The sequence below is a fragment of the Scyliorhinus canicula genome, chromosome 10 (assembly GCF_902713615.1).
Source record: "Scyliorhinus canicula chromosome 10, sScyCan1.1, whole genome shotgun sequence".
Taxonomy (NCBI): domain Eukaryota; kingdom Metazoa; phylum Chordata; class Chondrichthyes; order Carcharhiniformes; family Scyliorhinidae; genus Scyliorhinus; species Scyliorhinus canicula.
This window is the reverse complement of record NC_052155.1, coordinates 131932738-131957069: the sequence shown is the minus strand read 5'-3', so window position 1 is coordinate 131957069 and position 24332 is coordinate 131932738. Positions and strand designations below refer to the sequence as shown.

Here is a 24332-nt window from a genome sequence, read left to right as displayed (position 1 = left end):
TATCAAGGCGCCAGTGGGACAGCCAGGGGTGTTAATAAACCAAAAGGGTACCACTCAATTAATGTATGGGTAGTGTGCAGGTGCGTGCGAGGTACCCAGGGAGCAGCGACGACTCTTGTATCCTCAGGCACTCACAGGTGCCAGGGTTATTTTTGGGTCCAGAGTTAGTGGAAGGATGGCTACTTGATGATAATGGTTGCCTTCTGAAGAAGTGGCTGATGACACCTGTTTGAATTGCGAGGACAGAACCTGAGCACTGATAGAATGAGCGCCATGGCACCAGCAAGTCCATCATAGTCTGCTCCACATGAGATTTAGAGACCTTGATAGATCATAGTAATCCAAAGCGCCAACAAAAGGAGAGTTGTAGCTTGAAGTCTACCGATAAATCTTGAGATGCAGAGAGTGGATCCCTTTTTGATGGAAGAGTTATTGAAGACAAACCATTCCTCTGGTGAGGAGTCAGGGCAAGGAGAGGCTGATCTGCCTGAGCCAGATGTAAAAGCCACTCTCAGGGAGTGCCTTGATTGCTGTGAGACATGGGGATTTCTTCTTATGAGACGATTCCAATATGTTTATATCCACATAAATTATCTTCATGGCCAATGTTCATTCTGTGCACTGCTCCAGTACATGAAAACCAATTCGTCATTTTGGACAATTTCAAGCATCCGAACCATGTCAATAATTTGGATACACATAATTTCATACTCAAGTAAGACCAACAATTGAATTCTTCCCCGTACATGCACACACACAGTTGATAAAGTAATCGCATGCTGCAAAATGTTGAAATAATTTATATGCACTGAAAGTCAATAACATAAAGTGACAAATACACCCATGTGCACCCAAGCCTGACAACTCTAGGATTTCTTCAATCTTTTCTGGGAGCTGAAGTGAGGTACTCCCCCCTTGCAGCCAACCGCAGAGGAGATGGGCGACTGACCCTTATTCCCCCTGATTTACAATGACTTTGATGGCTGTCCTCTGGTTGTCTATTCTCATGTAGTGGGAATATGATGTACAGTGGCTGGATGACCGTCTGTCAACATGGCGTTTGAGGGTGTCTCAATGGCAGAGATGCGGAGGAGAAGCTGATTCCATCAGAGGCACAGTGACAGGAGGCCCCACCTCTACGTTGATTCCCAACACCCAACACTGGCATCAGCTGATGCCCTTCCTGCTTTCCTGAGAGGGAGCTGGATGTCACACCAGTCTCCCCTGTTCCCATATTGCCCTGGCTCTGAATTCTGGATCTCAGAGCTTCGAGGCAAAGAGATGGACTGCAGGTCAGAAGTCATACCAACCCACAATTTGCCAGGTTTGTCCCTCCATGACAATCACCAGTCTGTCAATGGAGGAAGCCATGTGTTCTGTTGAGCGAGTCATTGTAGCTCTCATGGTCTGGAAAGACTTCTTGAAAGTCCAGCCCAGATTCTCTGGAATCTCTGCCATATTGTTATGCACCTAATGCTGAACGTGCAGCATCTGCTGCCTTACGGATGACTCGACAGGCTCGTCATCATACTTTAGCTCAGCATCTCAGTTACTTCCAGCACGGAGTGTCAGGGACCTGCACCACATCTGCGGTGCCGATTGTGCAGCAATGATGTGCTTTCACCAGTTTGCATTTCAATTATTTCCAAGGTGCACCGACACTCCTGCTGGGCGCTGGACAAGGATGTCACTCTACACTGGCTGAGGCTTCCTCTTCCTCTGCAAAGTGGGACTTTCATGGCTAACAGCATCAGAAGCCCATGTTGCACCTGTGTAGGAAACAAAAGTAAGGATTGTTAGGGCCATCTTCAACCTTCAAAGTTAGCGTGCAAATTCAAGCTTCCTCATTGCAAGCAATGGAACAATTGTGAGGTGTTTCTCGCTGTTTGCATTTTGCACTTTTGAAAATAGTGACACGATCCTCATTTATAAATGTGGGTTTTCAAAGTCACATAGTATCACTGCCTCATTCCTCATAGCAAATCAACTGTCATGTTCACTTTCCCCAGCCCTATAAACACATGCTTGTTTCAATTATTAAGATGCTCTCTTGCAATCTCACCACCCCAGGGCCTTTTTCCTAGCTCACCTTGACCAATGGCTTGGCTCTATTCTTTGGCAACCAACAGCAGCAGTACTTCTTAAATGGGAGTTATTATGTCCAGGTGTGTAAACCGCCTCTGGTACTGCTTCTCTCCAAGGCATTGTGGGCTGCTTCTCCTGAAATTAAAGACATATATTGTAATGATCGTGGTTCTCTTGTTGAATCATTGATTCGCATGTACAGACAATCCAAACTCTATTTGCAGCATTATAGCTCCCATTGGAATACAGAGTAGCATGTAATCATCAATGCCACTGCACACATTTGGGTAGCGTACAAGACAATCCCCTAATGGAACCATCACACAACCTTTCATGTACATGTATCTCCAGAATGGTGACACATTCACCCTTGAAGGTCATTCAGACATTTACAGCACTGAGTTCAGCTTTGCTGGGCAACGCCGAAGCTGCTTACCTCCACTGCGACCTGCATCCAGACTGCTTTGGTCAGGCTGGGAGGTCTCCTCTTATAGTCAATAGGCTTTAGGATCTTCCGCCTGTCATTTAGAGTCAGGAGGACAGCTCGTAGTGAGTCATCATTAAACTTTGGGGCCTTGAACTTTAACTCTCCCCATTGCCTGGCTCCCTTCTCCTGGCCATCTGTGGAGAAAGACAAAGCGAGTTAAAAGCCTATTGTTCACTATCTCCATAAACACTTGACATTCATCAGGAGAATGAGTCAACTCCATTCCAGTGCTATTTCTTCCATGGCAAAGGTCCTGAAAGCTTTTAATCTCTCAGGACAGTAATCCTCTTGGAAAGTTCAAATAAAATCACTATCACTGTGTGGCGCTAACAATTGCACACAAAGACTCGAGACATGTACAATCGAGGCTTTATTGCTGTGTGATGCTATTCCTCCGGCGGCAGCTGTAGAATAGGATCTCAGTGACTCACACGCATATTTATACACAAGCTCCCTGTGGGCGGAGCTAGCCGGCAGGGGCTTACAGGAGGAACCTGTATTACAGGTACAGCCATACATCCCCCTACTGCAAGTACACATATCAACAGTGGTTATATCACCACACACTGGCAGAATTTTCAGATTCATTAAAACAATGTTCCCTGGTGCAGCTGATACAGTCTTGTGCCAAGAGTTCCTTTAAATGAGTGCCTGTGACCTCCTTCGCGGTCATGGTGTACAACATCTGTGCCTCAATGTCCTGCCTTTGTTAGCTGATTGGGTACGCAACCCACAAATAATTCATTCCCAAATAGCGTTAACATTGGACAGCTTTTTACTACTCTGATTGTTTTATCTTTCTGTATCCTGATTGCCTATTTGATTAGAAGGCTCAGTTTGGATGATCAGGATTCCAGGGACACACTTGGTTTGAATATTTTTTCATGCACATGGACAGTGGAACCGAATCAATCAGTAATCATTCATTTTATTGTAGTGTATCAGCTCAGAAAATAAAAACCCTCTGAAGGGCAAGGCAAATTTGAACGTGAAATAATGCGGTTTAATGGTGTTGGTAGTAATTGTTGGTAAGTGTGTGGATGTGAGAGAGACTGTGGCCCAAATTTCTGCTCCCAGAGTCAGGTCTGGAATTCTTGGCTCCACGAATTTGACCTTTAAAAATCGCTGCCCGGATGTTGGATTTTGTGCTGACAGGGCCTGAACACACCGGCAAGTCCAGCTTCACAGAGATCTAGGCTCCCTTTAAAAGGAGCAGCCTGATCTCAAAGTCACAGTTCAGGACCCCCCACCCTCAACATCGGCAACACCGAGGCTTCAATGCCCACCCCCACCCAACATTCTTGCTGGTATCAACCCCCTCTCCCCACTCAAAGCCAATGAATCCCATGGAATGAATGTTGAATTTCCCTGAGACAGGCCAGTGAGGAGATGTGGAAGACATTGACAACCATTAAGAGGCATGTAATGGACAGAGGAGAGGGTACTTGTAGATACAAAACAGATTAATGTATTCCCAATATTCAAAAAGAATAGAAAACAGACACAGGCACATACAGTTTTAGAAATGATTGTCACAAATACATTTTGTGATCCATCGATACAACAGTAAGCTAGTTAACAAAAGGATTCAAAAAAGATTGCCTTGCTGTCTCAAATCTTTAAGGAATTCACAATCTAAATGTACTGTGGTAAAACTTGTGTGATTTAACTCAGCTTCCACATAAAGTAGTATAAAGTATGCTTAAAGCTGCAGAGATAAAATAAGAAACTGGCTGTAGAGTCAAAAATAATGAGTCCATGTTCGAGGATTTATCTCGGGTGAAAGGTAACACTGAACAGGATTTCCGAGGACTAGGAGCTGGAATAGGAACTGTTGTCTCTAATTTATGCAGGTGATCTAGCTTCAGAAACTCATTTCAAAATGGAGAAATTTGCTGACAATATGAAACAGGGATGCTGGTGGGGGTGGGGGCATAGTGTGTGAAAAGAAGCAGCAGCTCAAAAATCACAGAATGAAATGGACAATGCATTTAGATACAAAAACACAAGTATGCGAGTTAGGAGCAAGAGGGGGCACTCGGCTCCTTCGGCATGCTCCATCATTCAATAAGACCATGGCTGATCTGATTGTGGCGTGAACTCTACTTTTCTTTTCTTTTTTAACAGACAATTTCATTGAGGTATTTTTGGCATTGTAAACAGTAACAATATACATTAGTGTGCTGATACCAATTACAAAAAACAGTGCAAATAACAGAACCACTCTCGCAGATAGACCCGCCTATTCTTCCCCCCTACTCTACACTATTCTAACCTCCCCAACCCGCCCCCCCCCCCCCCCCCCCCCTCTGCTGACGATTAGTTCCCCGCGAAGAAGTCGATGAATGGTTGCCACCTCCGGGTGAACCCCGATAGTGATCCTCGTAAGGCGAACTTGATATTTTCCAAGCCGAGAAAGCTTGCCATGTCCGCCAGCCATACTTTGGTCGATGGGGGTTTTGAGTCCCTCCAGGTCAACAGTATTCGTCGCCAGGCTATCAGGGAAGGAAAGGCCAGAACGTCTGCTTTTATCCCCTCCTGTACTCCCGGGTCTTCCGACACCCTAAAAATCGCCACCTCTGGACTCATCGCCACCCTTGTTTTCAGTACCCGGGATATGACGTCCACAAATCCCTGCCAATATCCCCTGAGTTTTGGACACGCCCAGAACATGTGGACATGGTTCACTGGTCCTCCCACACATCTAGCACACTTGTCCTCCAGCCCAAAGAATTTGCTCATCCGGGCCACCGTCATGTGGGCATGGTGAACCACCTTGAACTGAATCAGGCCAAGCCTGGCACATGTTGCGGTTGCATTTACCCTCCTCAGAGCGTCTGCCCATAAGCCTCCCTCCAACTCCCCACCAAGCTCCTCCTCCCGCTTAAGCTTCAGTTCCTCGGTCCCTGTGTCCTCCGCTCCCATAAGCTCCTGATAAATATCTGAGACTCTCCCCTCTCCTACCTCACCCCTGGAAATTACCCTATCCTGGATCCCCCTTGGTGGAAGGCATGCAAAGGACGGGACCTGTCTACGTACAAAATCCCACACCTGCAAGTACCGAAAGTCATTCCCCCTCGCCAGCCCGAACTTCTCCTCCAGCGCCCTCCTGTTCACGAAGCTCCCTTCCAGGAACAAGTCGCCCATCCTTCCCACCCCCGCCTTCCACCACGCTCGAAACAACCCGCCACTGCACACTGGGCTAAATCACTGGCTTTTAAAGCAGACCAAGGCAGGCCAGCAGCACAGTTCAATTCCCGTACCAGCCTCCCCGAACAGGCGCCGGAATGTGGCGACTAGGGGCTTTTCACAGTAACTTTATTGAAGCCTACTCGTGACAATAAGCGATTTTCATTTTTCATTCATCCATCTTCCCCGGAACAAATCGGTGGTTGTCACATATTGGGGACCAGACCCACGCTCCCACCTCCCCCGCATGCTTCCTCCATTGGCCTCAAATCCGCAAAGCCGCCACTACTATAGGGCTGGCGGAGTACCTGGCCAGCGGGAGCGGCAGGGGAGCCGTGACCAGGGCTGCCAAGCTGGTGCCCCTGCATGAAGTAGCCTCCACCCGCTCCCAAACCGACCCCGTACCCACCATCCATTTTCTTATCATGGATATGTTAGCCGCCCAGTGGTAGTTGCTGAGGTTCGGCAATGCCAGCCCTCCCTCGCTACGGTTCCGTTCCAGCACCCCCTCTTTACCCGCGGGGACTTCCCTGCCCAAACAAATCCCAGGATGATTTTATTGATTCTTTTAAAGAAGGACCGCGGAATGAAAATAGGGAGACACTGAAAAATAAATAGGAATCTCAGGAGGATTGTCATCTTCACCGTCTGTACTCTCCCCGCTGGTGACAGCGGGAGTGCATCCCAGCTCCGAAACTCGCTCCTCATTTGCTCCACCAGCCTGGACAAGTTCAACTGATACATCTTACCCCAGTCGCACGCCACTTGTATCCCGAGATAACTAAAACTTTTCCCAACCAGCCTAAATGGTAGCTTCCTCAGCCTATTCTCCTGACCCCTTGCCTGCACCACAAACATCTCGCTTTTTGCCATGTTCAACTTGTAGCCCGAAAACCGGCCAAACTCCCCAAGGATTTTCATAATCCCGTCCATCAATGGGGCAGCAGGGTAGCATGGTGGTTAGCATAAATGCTTCACAGCTCCAGGGTCCCAGGTTCGATTCCCGCCTGGGTCACTGTCTGTGTGGAGTCTGCACATCCTCCCCCTGTGTGCGTGGGTTTCCTCCGGGTGCTCCGGTTTCCTCCCACAGTCCAAAGATGTGCGGGTTAGGTGGATTGGCCATGCTAAATTGCCCGTAGTGTCCTAATAAAAAAGTAAGGTTAAGGGGGGTGTTGTTGGGTTACGGGTATAGGGTGGATACGTGGGTTTGAGTAGGGTGATCATGGCTCGGCACAACATTGAGGGCCGAAGGGCCTGTTCTGTGCTGTACTGTTCTATATTCTATGTTCTATCCCTGCCGCTGGATCTAACACATACAAAAGCAGGTCATCCGCGTAGTGCGAGACCTTGTGTTCTATCCCTGTTAATGGGGTACCTGAAACCTTGGTGCATGATATGACTTAAAGGGTATCTACTGAACCACTCAACTTGAAAAATTAAGAACAATGATTAAGGAAGGGAGGCCGGGAACATTTCCAGTGCCCGAGGCTAGCATGTGTGCAGGAAATGTCTCCTGCTACATCACGTGGGAGCGCGGGTTTCGGAGCTGGAGCGGCTGCTGGGGACACTGTGGAGCATCCATGAGGCAGAGTGTGCCATGGATAGTACATATAGAGAGGTGGTCACACTGCAGGCTCAGACTCCACAGGCAGGAAGGGAATGGGTGACCACCAGGCAGAGCAAGAGAGCTGGGCAGGCAGTGCAGAAATCTCCTGTGGACATTCCCCTGCAAGATATTCTGTTTTGGATTCTGTTGAGGGGAATGACCTCTCAGGGGAAAGCAGCAACAGTCAAATTTGTTGCACGGTTGGCTCTGCTGAAGAGTGGAGGAATAAAAAGTGTGAGAATGCAATAGTTATAGTGGATTCGATTATAAGGGGGTAGGCATTTTTTTGACCGCAAACGAGACTCCAGGATGGTGTGTTGCCTCCCTGGTGCAAGGGCCAAGGATGTCTCAGAGCAGTTACAGGACATTCTGGAGGGGGAGGGTGAACAGCCAGTGGTCGTAGTACACATTGGTACCAACAACATCGGCAAAAAGGGATGAGGTCTTAAAGCAGAACATAGGGAGTTAGGAAGAAAGTTGAGGTCAGACCTCAAAGTTAGTGATCTCAGGATTTCCACCAGTGCCACATGCTAGTCAGAGTAGAAATAGTAGGATGTATCAGATGAATATGTGGCTGAAGAGATTCTGTGAAGGGGAGGGTTTCAGATTCCTGAGGCATTGAGACCAGTTCTGGGGGAGGTGGGACCTGTACAAGCTGGACGAGTTATACCTGGGCAGGAGCGGGGACTGATGTCCGAGAGCATTTGGAGAGGGTTTAAACTAATATGTCAGGAGGATGGGATCCTATGTAAGGGTACAGAGCAGGGGGAATCTAGAACAATAGAAAAAGACCGCAAGGAGGATAAGAAAAGTGAGAGCCAGAGAAATCAAGGGCCTGTATCCTATAATAACACTGTAAAAAAAATAGTAGTGAGGAGTCAGAGCACATTAAAAGGGCGAGCAATAGATTTTGTACCTGAATGCGTGGAGCATTCGATATAAAATGGATGAATTAGTTGCACAGATAGATGTAAAGGGATATGATATAGTTGGGGTTACGGAGACATGGTGACGAAGGATGGGAACTAAACATTGGGGGTTATTCAGTTTTTAGGAAGGAAAGACAGAAAGGAAAAGGTAGTTGAGTTACATTGTTGATTAAATAATTTTTTTTTCAATACTGAGGAAAGATATTAGTACAGATGATGTGGAATCTATCTGGGTGGACATTTGTAAGGGTGGTATACAGAGCACAAAATTGAAGTGGTAATATTGGGAATAGTGTTCAGCAGGAAATCAGAGATGTATGTGATAAAGGAACATATGTGATTATGGGTGACTTTAATCTGCATATAGATTATATATTATAGGCATTAGTCACAGTACAATAGAGGAGGAATTTCGGGAGTGTATACGGGATGGTTTTCTGGACCAGTATGTTGAGGAACCAACAAGAAAACGGGCCATCTTGAACTGGGTGTTGTGTAATGAGAAAGGATTAGTTGGCAATCTGGTTGTGAGAGAGCCCTTGGGGATGAGTGACCATAATATGGTAGAATTCTTTTTCAAGGCGAATAGTGAGGTGATTGATTCTGTGACCAAGGTCCTCAACCTCAATAAAGATAACTAAGATTACATGAGGCATGAGCTGGCAATGACGGACTGGGAAATGTTATTGAAATGAAGGGCAGTGGACAGGCATTTAAGGAACAAATAAGTGATCTCCAAAATGAGGCCAAACCTGGCTGACAAGGGAAATTAGAGATAGTATTAGATTCAAAGAAGAGGCATACAAATTAGCAAGGAAAAGCAATAGACCTAGGGATTGGGAACAGCTTAAAATTCAGCAAAGGCAGTCCAAGGGATTGATTAAGAAGGGAAAATACAATATGAAAGTAAACTAGCTGGGAACATAAATACTGACTAAAAGTTTCTACAGGTACGTAAAGAGAAAAAAAATTATAAAAACTAATGTAGGCCCCTTACAGTCAGAAACAGGGGAATTCATAACAGGGAACAAAGAAATAGCTGAGGAATTAAATTCATACTTTGCTTCTGTCTCCACAATGGAATACATGAATAATGTATAGGAAGTTCTGAGAAGCACAAGTTTTAGTGAGGAGCTGAAGGAATAGTATTAGTAAATAAATGGTTTTGGCGAAATTAATGGAATTCAAGACAGACAAATCTCCAGGGCCTGATAATCTGCATCCCAGAGTACTTAAGAAAGTGGCCCTAGAAATAGTAGATGCATTGCTGGTCATTTTCTAAAATTCTTTGTGCTCTGGAATGGTTCCTACAGATTGGAGGGTAGCAAATGCCATTCAAGAGAGAAAACAGGGAACTATAGACCAGTGAGACTAACTTTGGTAGAGGGAAGTTGCTGGGCTCCATTATCAATGATCTCAAAGCACAGCACTTGGAAAGCAGTGGTATAACCAGACAATGTCAGCATAGATTTACAAAATCATGCTTGACATATCCACTAGAATTCTTCGAAGATGTAACAAGTTGAGTTGACCAAGGAGAACAGGTGGATGTGATTTATTTTCAGAAGGCTTTCGCCAAGGTCTCAAATAGCAGATTAATATGTAAAGTTAAAGTGCATGGGATTATGGGTCATGTCTTGAGGTGGATAAAAAAGCAGGTTAGCAGACAGGAGGCAAAATGTTGAAATTAATGAGTCTTTTTCTGATTGGCAGGTAGTGACTAGTGGGGTACTGCAGGGATTGGTGCTAGGACCCCAACTGTTCACATTATATATTAATGATTTGGACGAGGGAACAAAATATATGATCTCCAAATTTGTAGATGATACAAAGTTGGGTGGGACAGTGGGCTGTGAAGAGGATGCAGAGATGCTTCAGCGGATGTTGGATAGGCTGAATGAGGGGCACATGCATGGCAGATGCAGTATAATGTGGATAAATGTGAGGTTATCCGATTCAGTAGCAAAAATAGGAAAGCAGATTATTATTCGAATGGGTGTAAATTGAGAGAGGTGGATACTCAGCGGGACCTTGGTGTCCTCATGCATCAGTCAGTTAAAGTAAGAGTGGAGGTAAAGCAGGCAGTAAAGATGGCAAATTGTATGTTGGCCTTTATAGTGAGAGGATTTGAATATAGGAATAGGGATATTTTATGGGAATTGTATAGGGCATTGGTGAGGCCACACCTGGAGTATTGTGTGCAGTTTTGGTGTCCTTATCTGAGGAAGGATGTTCTTGTTATGGATGGTGTGCAGCAAAGGTTTACCAGGCTGATTTCTGGGATGGTGGGACTGTCATATGAGGAGAGACTAAACCGGTTAGGATCGTATTCATTGGAGTTTAGAAGAATGAGAGAGGATTTAATGAAACTTAGACATTTCTAACAGGTTTAGGCAGGGTAGATTCAGAAAGAATGTTCCTGATGATGGGGGAGTCCAGATCTAGGGGGTCATATTTGAGGATAAGGGGTCCTTTTCGGACTGAGGTCTGGATAAATGTATTCACCCAGAGAGTGGTGAATCTGTGGAATATCACAGAATATAGCTAAGGTCAAAATGTAGTGTAATTTCAAGAGGAATTAGACGTAGGTCTAAATGGGGCTATTTAATTATGGGGCTAATTGGGGCTAAATGGATCAAGAGATAGTGGCGGAGATAATGAATGGTAGACTTGAAGGGCCGAATGGCCTGCTTCTGCTTCTATTCAATGTTTCTATGAAAAAGGTGAATTAGATCAGTTATATACAGCATCAGGAACCTGGGTTCAATTCCGGGCTTGGGTGATTGCCTGTATGGAGTTTGCACATTCTCTCCATGTCGGCGTGAGTTTCCTCTGGGTTTTCTGGTTTCCACCCACTGTCCAAAGGTGTGCATGTTAGGTGAATTGGCTATGCTAAAAACTGTCCCTTTGTCTCCAAAGATGTGCAAGTTAATTGGGATAACGGTGATAGGGTGGGGGAGTGGGCCTTGATAGGGTGGGTCTTTCAGAGGGTCACTTCAGACTCGATGGGGCAAATGGGCACATTCTGCACTGTAGGGATCCTATGGAAAGGAAAACTAACTGAGGGAAAGGGAAAAGAGATAGAAAGTAAGGAAGACATTTTAAATGTGGTTATTTTAAATTCACTAATAGCAATTTACTATGTGCAATAAGACTCAGTTGTTTAAATTATTCTCTTTCTGGACCAGAGTGATTGTTTTTTATGACAATGGTTATAACATTAAAAGGGTACTCTGTTAAGTTCCAGTCCTACATTTCTGGGCAATTAATGAACAAATCCAGCACTGCTTAAAATTAAAAAGGGATCTTGGTCATGCACAGCAAGCAGTGGAGTGGAGTAATCAAGTATCAAGTTCTTTTTTTTAACAAACAATTTTAATGAGGTATTTTTGGCATTACAAATAGCAACAGTATAAAAACAATGTACAAAGAACAATAAACATAGTGCAATCACCGACTCCCATCCCGTCAAGACCCGCCTGATTGACCCCCTATTCTACGCTACCCTAACCCCCCTCCCACCGCCCTCTCCCGCTGACGATTAATTCTCCGCGAAGAAGTTGATGAATAGTTGCCACCTCCAGGCGAACCCTAACAGTGACCCTCTCAAGGCGAACTTAATCTTCTCTAGGTGGAGAAAGCTCGCATTGTCAGTTAGCCAGGTCTCCGACTTTGGGGGCTTTGAGTCCCTCCAAGCTAGCAGTATCCGTCTCCGGGCGACCAGGGAAGCAAAAGCCAGAACATCTGCCTCTTTCTCCTCCTGGATTCCCGGTCTTCTGACACCCCGAAAATTGCCACTCCTGGACTCATTGCACACTTGTTTTCAATACTCTGGACATGACGTCTGTGAATCCCTGCCAATATCCACTAAGTTTTGGACACACCCAGAACATGTGAACATGGATCGCTGGTCCTCCTGCACACTTTACACACCTGTCCTCCACCCCAAAGAATCTACTCATCTGGGCCACTGTCATGTGGGCCCGGTGGACCACCTTGAATTGAATCAAGCTGAGCCTGGCACATGTTGCGGTCGTGTTGACTCTTCTCAACGCGTCCGCCCATAAGCCATCCTCCATCTCACCGCCAAGCTCCTCCCCCCCACTTATGTTTCAGCTCCTCGGTCTGCGTCTCCTCCGCCCCCTTGGGTTCTTTGTAGATGTCCGAGACACTCCCCTCCCCCACACAGGCCCGAGACACTACCCTATCCTGGATCCCTCTTTAGTGGCAGGAATGGGAAGAATGATACCTGCCTACGCAGAAATCTCCGCACCTGTAAATATCTAAATTCGTTCCACCTTGCCAACCCAAATTTCCCCTCCAGCGCCATCAAACTAGGGAAGCTGCCCTCTAAAAACAAGTCCCCCATCCTCTCAATTCCCGCCCTTCGCCATACTCGGAACCCCCCCTCCAAGCTCCCCGGGGCAAACCGGTGATTGTCACATATTGGGGCCCAGACCAATGCTCCCACTGCTCCAACATACCTCTTCAACTGACCCCAGATTCATAGGGTTGCCACCACTATGGGGCTGGTGGAGTACTTCGCCGATGGGAACGGCAGAGGTGCTGTTATCAACACCACAGACTGGTGCCACTACACGAAGCTGCCTCCATCCGTTCCCAAACCGACCCCACCCCCACCACCCACTTCCTTATCAGGGCTATGTTAGCCACCCAGTAATAATTACTGAAATTCGGCAGCGCAAGCTCTCCCACCTTCTTCACTCGGGGACTTACCTGCCCACACAAAGCCCAGGATGATTTTATTAACCCTCTTAAAAATGGAACGCAGGATGAAAATTGGGAGACACTGAAATACAAACAAAATTCTCGGTAGGACCATGATTTTGACTATCTGCACGCTCCCAGCTAACGACAGCGGGAGTGCATCCCATCTCCGAAACTCACCCCTCATCTGTTCAACCAACCGTGACAAGTTCAACTTGTGTAACCGGCTCCAGTCGCGCGCTTCTTGTATTCCTTAGTACCTGAAACTGTCCCCTACTAACCTGAACGGCAGCTCCCTCAGCCGACCCTCCTGACCCCTCGCATGGACTACAAACATCTCACTATTTGTCATATTCATTTTATACCCCGAAAACCGGCCAATTTCCCCAAAGTCGCCATAATTTCACCCATCCCCGCCCCAAATCCGATACGTATAAGAGCAGGTCATCCGAATACAGCGAGACTCTATGTTTCACCAACCTCCCCCCCACCCCCCGAACCAGCCCCTTACAGCACCTTGAAGCTCTGAGAGCAATTTCCTACTGCTTTACAGCTAACGCAAACAACAGTGGGGAGAGGGGGCACCCCTGTCTTGTCCCCCGGTACAGCCTAAAATAGTCGGAGGTCATCCTATTCGTCCTTACACTAGCCTCAGGGGCCTGGTACAACAGCCTGACCCAGTCGATAAAGCCCCTACAGAACCCAAATCATCCCAGCACCTCCCTAGATAGTCCCACTTCACCCGGTCGAACACCTTTTCCGCATCCAAGGCCACAACTACCTCAACCTCCCCACTCTCCAAGGGCATCATGATCACGTTGAGCAGCCTTCTTATATTGGCCACCAACTGCCTGCCCTTGACAAACCCGGTTTGATCCTCCATAATCACATCCGGCACACAATCTTCAATCCTGGAGGCCAAAATTTTGGCCAGCAACGTGGCATCCACATTAAGCAGGGAGATCAGCCTATATGACCCGCATAGCTCCGGGTTCTTGTCCCATCAAGTATCAAGTTCTAAGGATTCATAACTCACGCTATCTTTTCAACCTCTGAACATGTTCACCAATTTGCACATTAATGACAGGGTTCAAATTGACACTCCATTCGTTACACATGTGTTTGATTTATTCAACTAAGTTTCCTAACACTGAAAATAATGTAGCATCCTGATAATATTTTACATAGGTCTGTTGATTATAATCAAAGTGACTTGAATAATCTGTTGATGTATGAAATTTCAACAAGGCCTGGATGAATTAAAATAGACTTTGGGAGAATTTGATTCGAATGGCATGATTTAAACTTGGACGAGCTTGAAAAATTCAAACAAAATAATGCCATTTTCCAAAGTATTCATTGGTACAATTGCATCTGTCAAAATGATACTGCATGAGAAGAAAGTCTACTTTTAATTAATGCATCATCTTATTACTCTTTCTCCTTTTCACAGCAAAATTTTGTGGAGACCCTGGTGTGCCAGCGCAAGGAAGAAGAGAGGGAAAGAGCTTCATCTACCAATCAGAGGTTTCATTTAGCTGCAATTCCCCTTTGATCCTGGTGGGCTCAAGCACCAGGATTTGCCAAGCTGATGGGGCTTGGAGTGGCTCACAACCCCGCTGTATAGGTACAGAGTTCACTCTACACTATATAGACCACACAACAGCTTTGTTTAATTCCTTAAAAATCTACATAAAAATGTTATGTTTCAATTAGGATTACACTTGATTTATTTTTATTGTCGTAAAAATAATCTGCAATACTATCTCAAAGATGTATAGTTAGATTATAAGGAGTACAAATTCATCTGGACCTATTTCTTGGAAATCAAATGAGCAAAATGTAAGCATATTTCGCATTCCAATCTGAGCATGTGTTCAGATCACTGGTGAAGTCATTGGCCAATTATTTTATTCCGAGTGACATATGTTGTTTGGGGCCTTAACACTGATTGTGAATGATCTCTAATTTACGATGAGCAGAGCAAGCACTCAGCCTGCCAGCTCAGAACTCAGAGGCTGCCAACAAAGATTTTAAAAATGTGGGCTAAATTCTCCACCTCACAATGCCGCAAATGGGAAGAGAATTGGGATACCGGCCAAAATCGAGGTCCCCGCCTGCCACCAAATCGGATGCCATCCTCCAGTCCCTCGCTAGTGACGATAACGAGGTTTGAGCCCCACTCCAGCGGCGGCATGTAAAATGAGCATTTGCATGCATTTAAATGTGATTAGCGGGTTTTGCCGACTATGTTCCGGGCCTCCGCGATGCTCCGCCACTCTCAGGCAGAAGTCACACGGACCTGGTTTGCTGCAGGTATTTACAAGCGATGACTGAGCGCACTGACCGCTGAGGGGGCGAGATGAGGGAAGCAAAGTTTAAAAAATTGTTAAAATTTGTACCGTTTGCTGGTGGGTGGCTGCCAGAGCTGACGGGAGTGGTAGTGGGAAGCGACTTGTTGACAGCTCTGTGAATTCAGGGTGTCTCTTTTGGGATCAGGGTGGCCTGGCTTAGTCTGCCATGCTATAGTATTTATTTTCAACGCACCCATTTGGCAGAAGTTAGTCACCTGTCTGCTCAGTCTGCTGACTGCTCACTGCATGCTGAAAATATTCACAGCACTGGTCATTTGGGAGCCCACCCAGACAGAGTTGAGGCACTCCCTCGGGTGAGGGATTGGTTCTTGAGTTCCAAGGTTTACCTGCTTAGGTTTTGGCAAATGACGCCTGCCCAGTGGTCCCAAGCCAGCGTGGAGAACCGTTATAGCATCATTGAGCAGTGCATCGGCGTCATCAAGATTCGCTTCTGAAGCCTGGACCTCTCTGGTTGGTGGCTCCAATGTAGCCCCAGGAGGGTCTCAAACATTGTGCTTCCCTATTTTGTCCTGCACCACATCACGGAGCAGAGGGGGGCATTCTGGAGGAGAAAGAAGAATGCTCCAGAGCCGCCACACATGGGACAACTCAACACCACCAGATTTGCCAACTAAGGGGCCTGGCCAGCGGCAGCTCCACCTCCCTGTCACACCTCTCCATACTCTTCCCCCACCTCCTCCCAAGAGTGTCCCCTTCCCCTTCACCGCTCACAGCCTCCTCTGTCCCTCCTTCCTTCACTCCATCCTATCACCCCAGCTTCCCCTCCCCCTCTGCGGATCCTATCAGCATCACTACAGGGTGTTAGCCCTGGGTTGGCAGTATCAGCGGATCTTGTCCATGAGACAAAGGATGATGACGACTCACTGTGAAGTGAGCTTTGGTGCTCCTCATTGTTTGACACAATCCAACTCCTGCCTTCAGGATCACCTTTCACTGTCTACCCAGGTGATCTCTCATGTGTCTTGGCTATTCCATCTCATGGGCCCATATGTTCTTTGGGCGGTGGCGAGGGGGAGGTCAGTTATGGAGATGGAGAGAGGTGACGTGGTAATCACGGGATATGCTGTCCAAAAGGGCAGCTTTACACCTCTAGCCCCATTTCCTGCACCGCTGAGGGCTACCCCAAGTGGAACATTCAATTGCCTTGGGGGCCCTGCCCCGTTCAATCCATTCCACCAACCTTCCACCCCATTCCCCCGCCCACCCTGCACTTTCTCTACACACTGACAAACCCATCCCTCACATCCTTCAGAGGATCGAGGCAGGTCAGAATGTTGGTGAAAAGGTGTTTACTCGTGACTATATACAGTTGTTGCCTCCTGACCCCTACCTCTAACCTATGTACTGCACCCATGCCAACTTAACTGGTATCAAACTTCCTTATTTTGCGTGGCCTACCTCTCCTGGGTATGGCCCCAGACAGCATATCAGATATGGAGGCAGCCTGCTGCATATCTCGCTCTTTGATCTGAGATGCTTTGTCGGCCATCCTCTGGATGACCGACGTTCGGGTATCACAGGTGATGGGATGCCACCCTGTTCTGCCCGCTGCCTATCAGACGCACCAGTGTCAGATGTGGCGGATTCAGAAGCACTGAGGTGTTCCAGCTCCTCCCCATGTGAGAGACACCGCTTCTTCCTCCCTCAGGCCACACAATGGCCTCCGGGCTACTTCATGGGACAGAGGTCAGGCCGGAGTGAAATCCAGAGGCTCAGCCGTCACCTGGCGCTGCCAAACCTGGAGACCCGCTCTAGTCTCAGCCAGGGTCTCAATACCCTCAACCATCGAGCACACAAACTGAACCATGTCCCTCAGCTAGTGAGCCCTGTCCCTCTGCACCTCAGCCATGACCCTCTGCACCTCAGTCATGTCTCTATGTGACTGGCCCTGGTCAATCAGTGCCCAGCTAACGATCACAATGCCCACAGTCATGACCTTTTGTGACTGCGCAAAGCTCTGGAGCATCACAGGAATATCGATGTGGGCCCGGTTCATGGCTGCCTGTGACTGGGCTCCCCTGCCCTGAGCCTCATGACTGCGCAGTGATCCCCAAGCCTTGTTATCTTGACCTTGACGGTGATTTTGTGACCCAAGGCTTCTACTATGGATGCCACCCATTCAGTGTTGGCCTAGGTATCCTACAACTGCGCCTGCAGGCATTGGAAAGTTACTGACACACCCTCCTGTACATCCTGACTCTGCATCTGCTCCTCCACCAGTGACAGGATTATACTTTCCAGAAGTGAGATGCCAGTCCAGACTACAGTTGGTTCCTCAGATTGGGCAGCACTCTGACTTTTCGCTCCCATGGGAGTCCCTACCTCCACGTGCTGCAGCTTGTATGACGTATGCACCAGATGGTGACCCAGGAGCCTCTTCACTAAAATGTCCGACTGAGGAGATAGTCTTCATGCTGGTGGAGGGTGCAGCTGAATGTAATGCCGAGGAGTCGGTGTTGTCCATGGATTGGTCCACCAGGATGTGCTGGGAATGTGCCTGGGGGCGAGGTACCCAGACGGACCGGCATGGTCTGTTGGTGATGCTGCAAGACCAAAGATAAGCCACATGGTGAGATCTTGGGATGGAGTGGTCTGGGGAGAGGCGTGACTCATTTGCTGTAGGGACATCTTTTTGCATTAGGGGCTCACTTGATTGTCGCGTGCTGACCTCTACCTCGGAGATATCCCTCTCCTGCACCTCCCCAAATAAATCCATCATCTTCTCCTCAGTGAGGATGAGAGCCTGGACCTGGTTTACACCTGCTCCCTTCTATTATGGGCTGTCTTTTCCTCGGGGGCACACAGAGGACATGGTGAGATGCATGGAGGCAAGCTACACAGGGGATGTGTAGCTGGTGGCATATGTATACAAGACACCTAGCCAAAGAGGACATTATAGGTGTTGGGGTTTGGTGGAGGGTGAGATGTGAGGGAGATTCTGGGCAGGTGTGTTTTGATTGGTTTCTATGGGAGTGGGGTGAGGTGTGAGGATTGAGGGACAGGAGTGATGTTAGGGGAGCAGAGATGGTGACTCACCTGAGCTGCCCTATCTTGCAGCACTGTTTGCCATTCTGCCTGGTGAATCTCACTGCGCTGAATGCCTCGGCCACCTCCGCCCAGACCCGTTTAACCACTGCAGGCGGTAGCCTCTCATCCACCGCATCCTATATTCTCTTGTGCTCCGCATCCACAAAGTGTGGTACTGCTCTTTGTGGAGCCACCTTCTTGGTTGGAATGAGAGTGTGTGGGGGATGGAGTGCTTCCAAGCAGTTCCAGCTTGTCAAGCTCGCCAGTGCCAATTCCAGCCCCACCAAGTGCAGGCCCATTACCATGTCCTGAATTGCTCTGGAAATAGCACCGCCAACGAGAATGCAAACCCCACAAAATTCAGCACCTATGTCAACACATAGGGTGGAGAATTGCCAGGTCCATTGCCGCGCATGCGTACGGCAGCAACCTGCAATGGTCTTGCCGTACAACATGGCGCCGGCCATGTGCAGACCTGACCTGCCAGAGAGTGCCCCCCGGACACCTCTGGGCCAGCCCCACCAGTAACCCCTGCCCTTGCCGAAGCCTCCCAGCCAGCAGCACGACTCCCGCCTCACAATGGCGGCGCTGGACACAGTCCGCAGCCACCACGTCGGGTTCACAAAAACTGTTCAAATGAGAAAGCGCCAGAGGAGTAATGGTCCAGGGTGCGATTTTGATGGCAAGAAATCTGAGAGCACACGTGCCCCGCGCTATCGGGAATTTGGCCCATCGGAGGACCTATTGGTAACGTCCTGAGGCCATCCCAACAGTGTGCAGCGTACTCCTTCATGATGCCGTTTTGGAGGGGACGGAGCATTCGAAAACAGGCACCGCCCCCGATTCGGTCGTAAACGGAGATACTCCGCCCGATCGGCGATTACGATATCGGCGTCGAGCAACGGAGAATCCCGCCCATAGTCTCCCAAATGGAGAATTAAAAATAGTAATACTTGACTCCCATAGCCCTCTCCAGCCATGCACCACAATGCCCCCCATCTCCACTCCCAACCCCACTTCCCATTTGGAATACTGCTGGCAAAACAAATTTGCCACCTATAGACAGCAGCAACTCCATGTATAGAATGTTCATGAAGCACGGGAGACAGAGTTGATTCACCCGAGTTGCCCTAGCTTGCAGCACTGTGTGCCAGTCCCATAGCCCTGATCTAAAATCAGACTTAGCTTTGCATCACAGGCAGTCCTGCAATTACTTTCAGCATTTCAATTGGAGTAGAATGTTTCCATGGCCTGAAATTCTATATTAACCTATCTTGTGTGACTACATTTAGGAGAGGACATGCATGTGGCAAGGGCTAAATTGAAAATTTGTTGATTTGTAATTGAAATTTTGACTTTGAAAAGTAAAATCGGAACCTGAAATAATTTTTTCTTTCATTTAGAACCTTCACATACGACATGTGAAAACCCAGGAACACCACTGCATGGAACACAAAATAATACATTTGGTTATATGGTGAGTAACGTAGAGGAAATTACTTGTATTGTAATAAAAATGGAAATGCAACTGTAGAATGGTATTTCTCTAGTATATATTTATGCAGTGTAGTGACTGTATTTTCAGCACTGTTGTGATTTAACATAGGTGCTTCGTTATTACGGGAGTAGAGTGACAATATAGAAAATAGCATCCTACAATAGTAACAGCTCTGTTAAGCTTCAGCAAGTTCAAGATCGCCGAGAAACAGAACAAATATGAAACATGGAACTAGGAGATCTTCAGGATTGTTTTTTACAATCCCTTTGAGGGCCAAGGACTGTGTTCCATATGCTGAAGCGACCACCAACCGACCGCACCCATGCCTGAAGGGGGACCGACAGCGGGACCCAAGAACGTCACTATGACGCACCTACGCGAACCAGGATGATTTCCCCCGAACAGCAAGATGGCGGCTGTGGGCTAGATGCCACCAACAGGGCCAGGACAATTGATAAGACTGTGTGGGCATTGTTACCTGCTGAACCACCAGGCATTACCGCCCCCCAAGAGGCCAAGTTGAAGACCAGTAGGAAGAGTACCAGCCCTTGCAGTGCGTGACAGCCCCCAGGGTCGCATCCATCCAGATTGCATTAAAGGTGAAAGCCACCCCATTGAAATGGAGCTCGATACCAGAGTGGCAACCTCAGTGATCAGCTGCTGGACATTTGCTATGATCAAGTCCGGTCTCCAGACTTTGGACCTTCAGGACACGGATGATCGATTTGCGACGTACACGAGGTAGCCTTTGGCCATTGACGGAACCACCCATGTGATCGTGGCATACAGGTACCAGTTGGCTCGTTTGCCCTTGGTGGTAGTCTGCAGAGGAGGACCCACTGACTGGGCGTGATTGGCTGCGCCATTTAAAACTGGACTGGCAACGCGTCTGCCACGTGGGCCCCCATGGCCTGGAACGAGTGCTGGGGAAGTTTCCAGTGTATTCGCTGACAGCTTCGGGACAATAAAAAACACAGTGGCCAAAATCAGTGTGGACAAGGATGCCCAATCCTGATATTTCTGCACCTGTCCAGTGTCGTATGCGCTGCGGCCCAAGGTTGATGCAGAACTGGATCGGTTGGAACACTTGGGCATCAACCGTCCTGTTCATATTTGCTGATTGGGCTGCGCCAGTGGTCCAGGTGCTAAAATCTGGACGGGACAATATGTCTGTGTGGGGAGTACAAGATGACAGTGAACCGGGGCTCTCGTCTTGACCAATACCCAGTCGCATGCATCAAGAACCTGTGCGCAAAACGCAGTGGGGGAAGAATATTTGCTGGTCCTGGATCCTGAAACTCCAATGTACGTGACAGTCAATACCCACAGAGGGCTGTACGTATGCACCAGACTGCTTTTCGGGGTTTCATCAGCCTGTGAGATTTTCCAACGCTTGATGGAAAACATCCTACGAGATCTACCAATGGTGACCCGTATACCTGGATAATGGACTCATCACCGGGGCCTCAAAAAAAGAACATTTGGACAACCTGACCGAAGTCCTCTGCTGTTTTGAACAGGCCGGCGTCCACCTCCTCAGGGAGAAATGTGTTTTTAATGCCCCCGAATTCATAGGGTTAACAGGGAGGTGCTTTGCCAGGTGGAAGGCAATTTGCAGCCACCCGGTAGGGTCCCATTCATCAAGGCTGGATTGAACTCTGTTCCTTTTTAGGACTTAACAACTACTTTGGGAAATTTATCCCCAACTTGGCCACGCTGCTTAGCCCGCTGCACCAAGTAAGTGGGTCCTCCTCAGCGGATGACCGTGAAGGGAAAACATGCTGACTGGTGCCCGTATGCCACGGTCACTTGGGTGGTTCCCTCAATGGCCAAAGGCTGTCCAGTTCTCCACCAATTATTAAAAAAAAGGACACCAGTGAAAATTAATCTCCCCACACCAAAAGGCGTCCCAAGATATCAAGCGGCAGTTGTCCTCTGAGAAGCTGCTGGTGCACTTCGACCCAGAAAAAATACATTTCCTGATGTACGACGCTTCCCTTACAGCATAGGAGCCGTTCCCGCACTCCGGATGCCCAACCGGTCAGAGCGACTGATAGCTTTTATGTCTCACACACGAGCCGAAGCCAAGCGGAACTATGCCACAATTGAGAAGGAGGGCCTTACAGTTGTATTTTGTTTGAAGACGTTTATCAGTATGTCTACGGCCCTGTATTTACTGTCTATACTGACCACAAACCGTTAGTTGGCTATTCAAAAAGGATTGAGTGATTCTCCCAACCATGTCCTCCAGAGTCCAGCAATGAGCGTTACTCTTAGCAGGGTATGAATACATGCTGGAATGCCGCCCGGGCATGCGGATTCCACATGCCGACACATTGAATCACCTGCTCCTCTCCACAAGACCGCCGACTCCCTTATCAGCCACAGAAGTATTGGCGGCCCTCCACTTCATGGATTCCTTGCCACTCACGGTGGCTCACATAAAAGAGTGAACTAAGAAGGACCCACACATGAGGGTCCAACACATGGTCCAGTATGAGTGCCAACACAGAGCTTTGCCCAACAATCTGCGGGCATATACGATGAAGCATCTGGAGCTAAGTGTGGAGGATGGCGTCTTATTGTGGGGGGCACGGATTTTTCCAGGGGATGACATTCCTCGTCATGGTAGACGCCCACTCGAAGTGGGTCGACGTCCACGAGGTCCAAACTGTGACCACTATGGATAGGCTGCGGCATGCATTCAGCACCCTTGGAATACCCGAAGTGTTGGTGTTGGATAACAGTGCCGCATTCAACATCTAGAAGTCTGAGTCATTCATGGCCTTGAACGGAATTCGGCATGTACGGACCACCCAGCCTTGAATGGTTTGATGTAGGGGCAGTCCAAACCTCCAAAAAGACAATGAAGAAACTGACCACAGGGTTTTAGGAGACATGACTGGCCCGTTTCCTCTTCAGTTACCCGACGACCCCTCATTCTATCACAGGTGTGACACCAGCAGAGATGCTGGTGGGCTGCCGGCTCCACCCCCCTCAGCGTTATCATCCCTGACATAGGTTCTTGGATCCGCCAGGAACAGGTCTGCTCCGAGATAGACACCAGGTCGAAGGTCGCAGTGGCACAACTTCAAACTAGGGGATGCTATATATGTGTGCAGTTTCGGCGCCGGTGCCACATGCGTCGAGGGCTTGGTATTCTGGGCCACTGTTCAGAGACCTGAAGCCAGCGGCCAACTGGACCACATCCACCGTCACACACATGAACCTTCTGAACATACTCTGAATATGCCAGTCCAGGTTACCACGCCGATCACTGTCACCTCTGCCTGTCGCAGCCCAGGAAGCTATAATGCTAGATGCCTCATCAGATATCCATATCAGTTTTACAAGCATAAAAGGAAAACCTAAGCATTCAATATGTTGGGTGGCACTTGCTCACATTCTACACCAGAAGTTTACTCCTCGTGATAATGCTAAATACTGAAGAAAACGTATCCAGAACTGCCATCTGTTCGGCCTTTTACATGTACAGGCCTCATGTCTTTTTCAGGACATCTTCCCAAAATTGAGCTGCATGGGACATCTTCAGCACCAGAAGTTACTGTGTTCAAAATATCCAAGTCCACAAGTAGCTTAACTAATCAGCCCACTGGAGACCACAAAAAAATATTATGATTATTCTAAAAAGATATATGGTAGATCATGTAACCGGGGGGAGCAGTATTATCCTTCTGACTCCAAAGCATCCTTAAGACGATTGCTTCTTGCCTCCTGATTGCCTCATCTCTATCCCATCTCTCTCCCCATTTCCCTCATCTTCCTCCCCATTTCATTCATCTCCATCCCCATCTCCCTCATCTCCATCCCCATCTCCCACATCCCCACCAGGTTCTATCTAAGGGCCACAACTGGTGACAACATATTAATTAATGAAAGTCAGGTTTATGCCCTGAGAGCATATCTGATCAGGTCACCGACAGGGAGTGGGGAAGATCTCAAACCGAGATCTCGCCATGGCAAATCCCGTTATGGCCCTCTCATGAGATTTAGAGGCCAGAACGGGATTGGCGCATGTGTCGAATTAGACCGACAAACCGCATCCTTGAGAGCAATTCATTATGACCACGTAGACTTGCTTTTTCCAATATGTTAATTGAAAGCAAACAATATATTTGAACTCAGCACAAAGGGTTTATGAAGCTACAGATCACTTAATGGTTAATAATCTATTTTTGAAAATCGCTGTTTGTCACAAGTAGGCTTCAAATGAAGCTACTGCGAAAAGCCCCCAGCTCCGGCGCCTGTTCGGGGAGGCTGGTACGGGAATTTTTGAGTCAGTAGTTTATGAAAAACAAAATGAAAAACATGATATGGCTTTTCAAAACTTGCTCCATCAAACAAAATTGAAATTCTTATAGGACATCAAGTATTTTATCATATTACA

At 47.8% G+C, this 24332-nt stretch overlaps 1 protein-coding gene across 1 annotated transcript in view; it reads left to right on the top strand.

The window, feature by feature from the left end:
• csmd3b (CUB and Sushi multiple domains 3b) overlaps nucleotides 1-24332 on the top strand; it is a 2394280-nt gene that overhangs the window by 2316950 nt on the left and 52998 nt on the right. The window contains exons 66-67 of the mRNA XM_038809755.1: nucleotides 14478-14651; nucleotides 19830-19903. Coding sequence (XP_038665683.1) covers nucleotides 14478-14651; nucleotides 19830-19903 — 248 coding nt within the window. The remainder of the gene's footprint in view (nucleotides 1-14477; nucleotides 14652-19829; nucleotides 19904-24332) is intronic.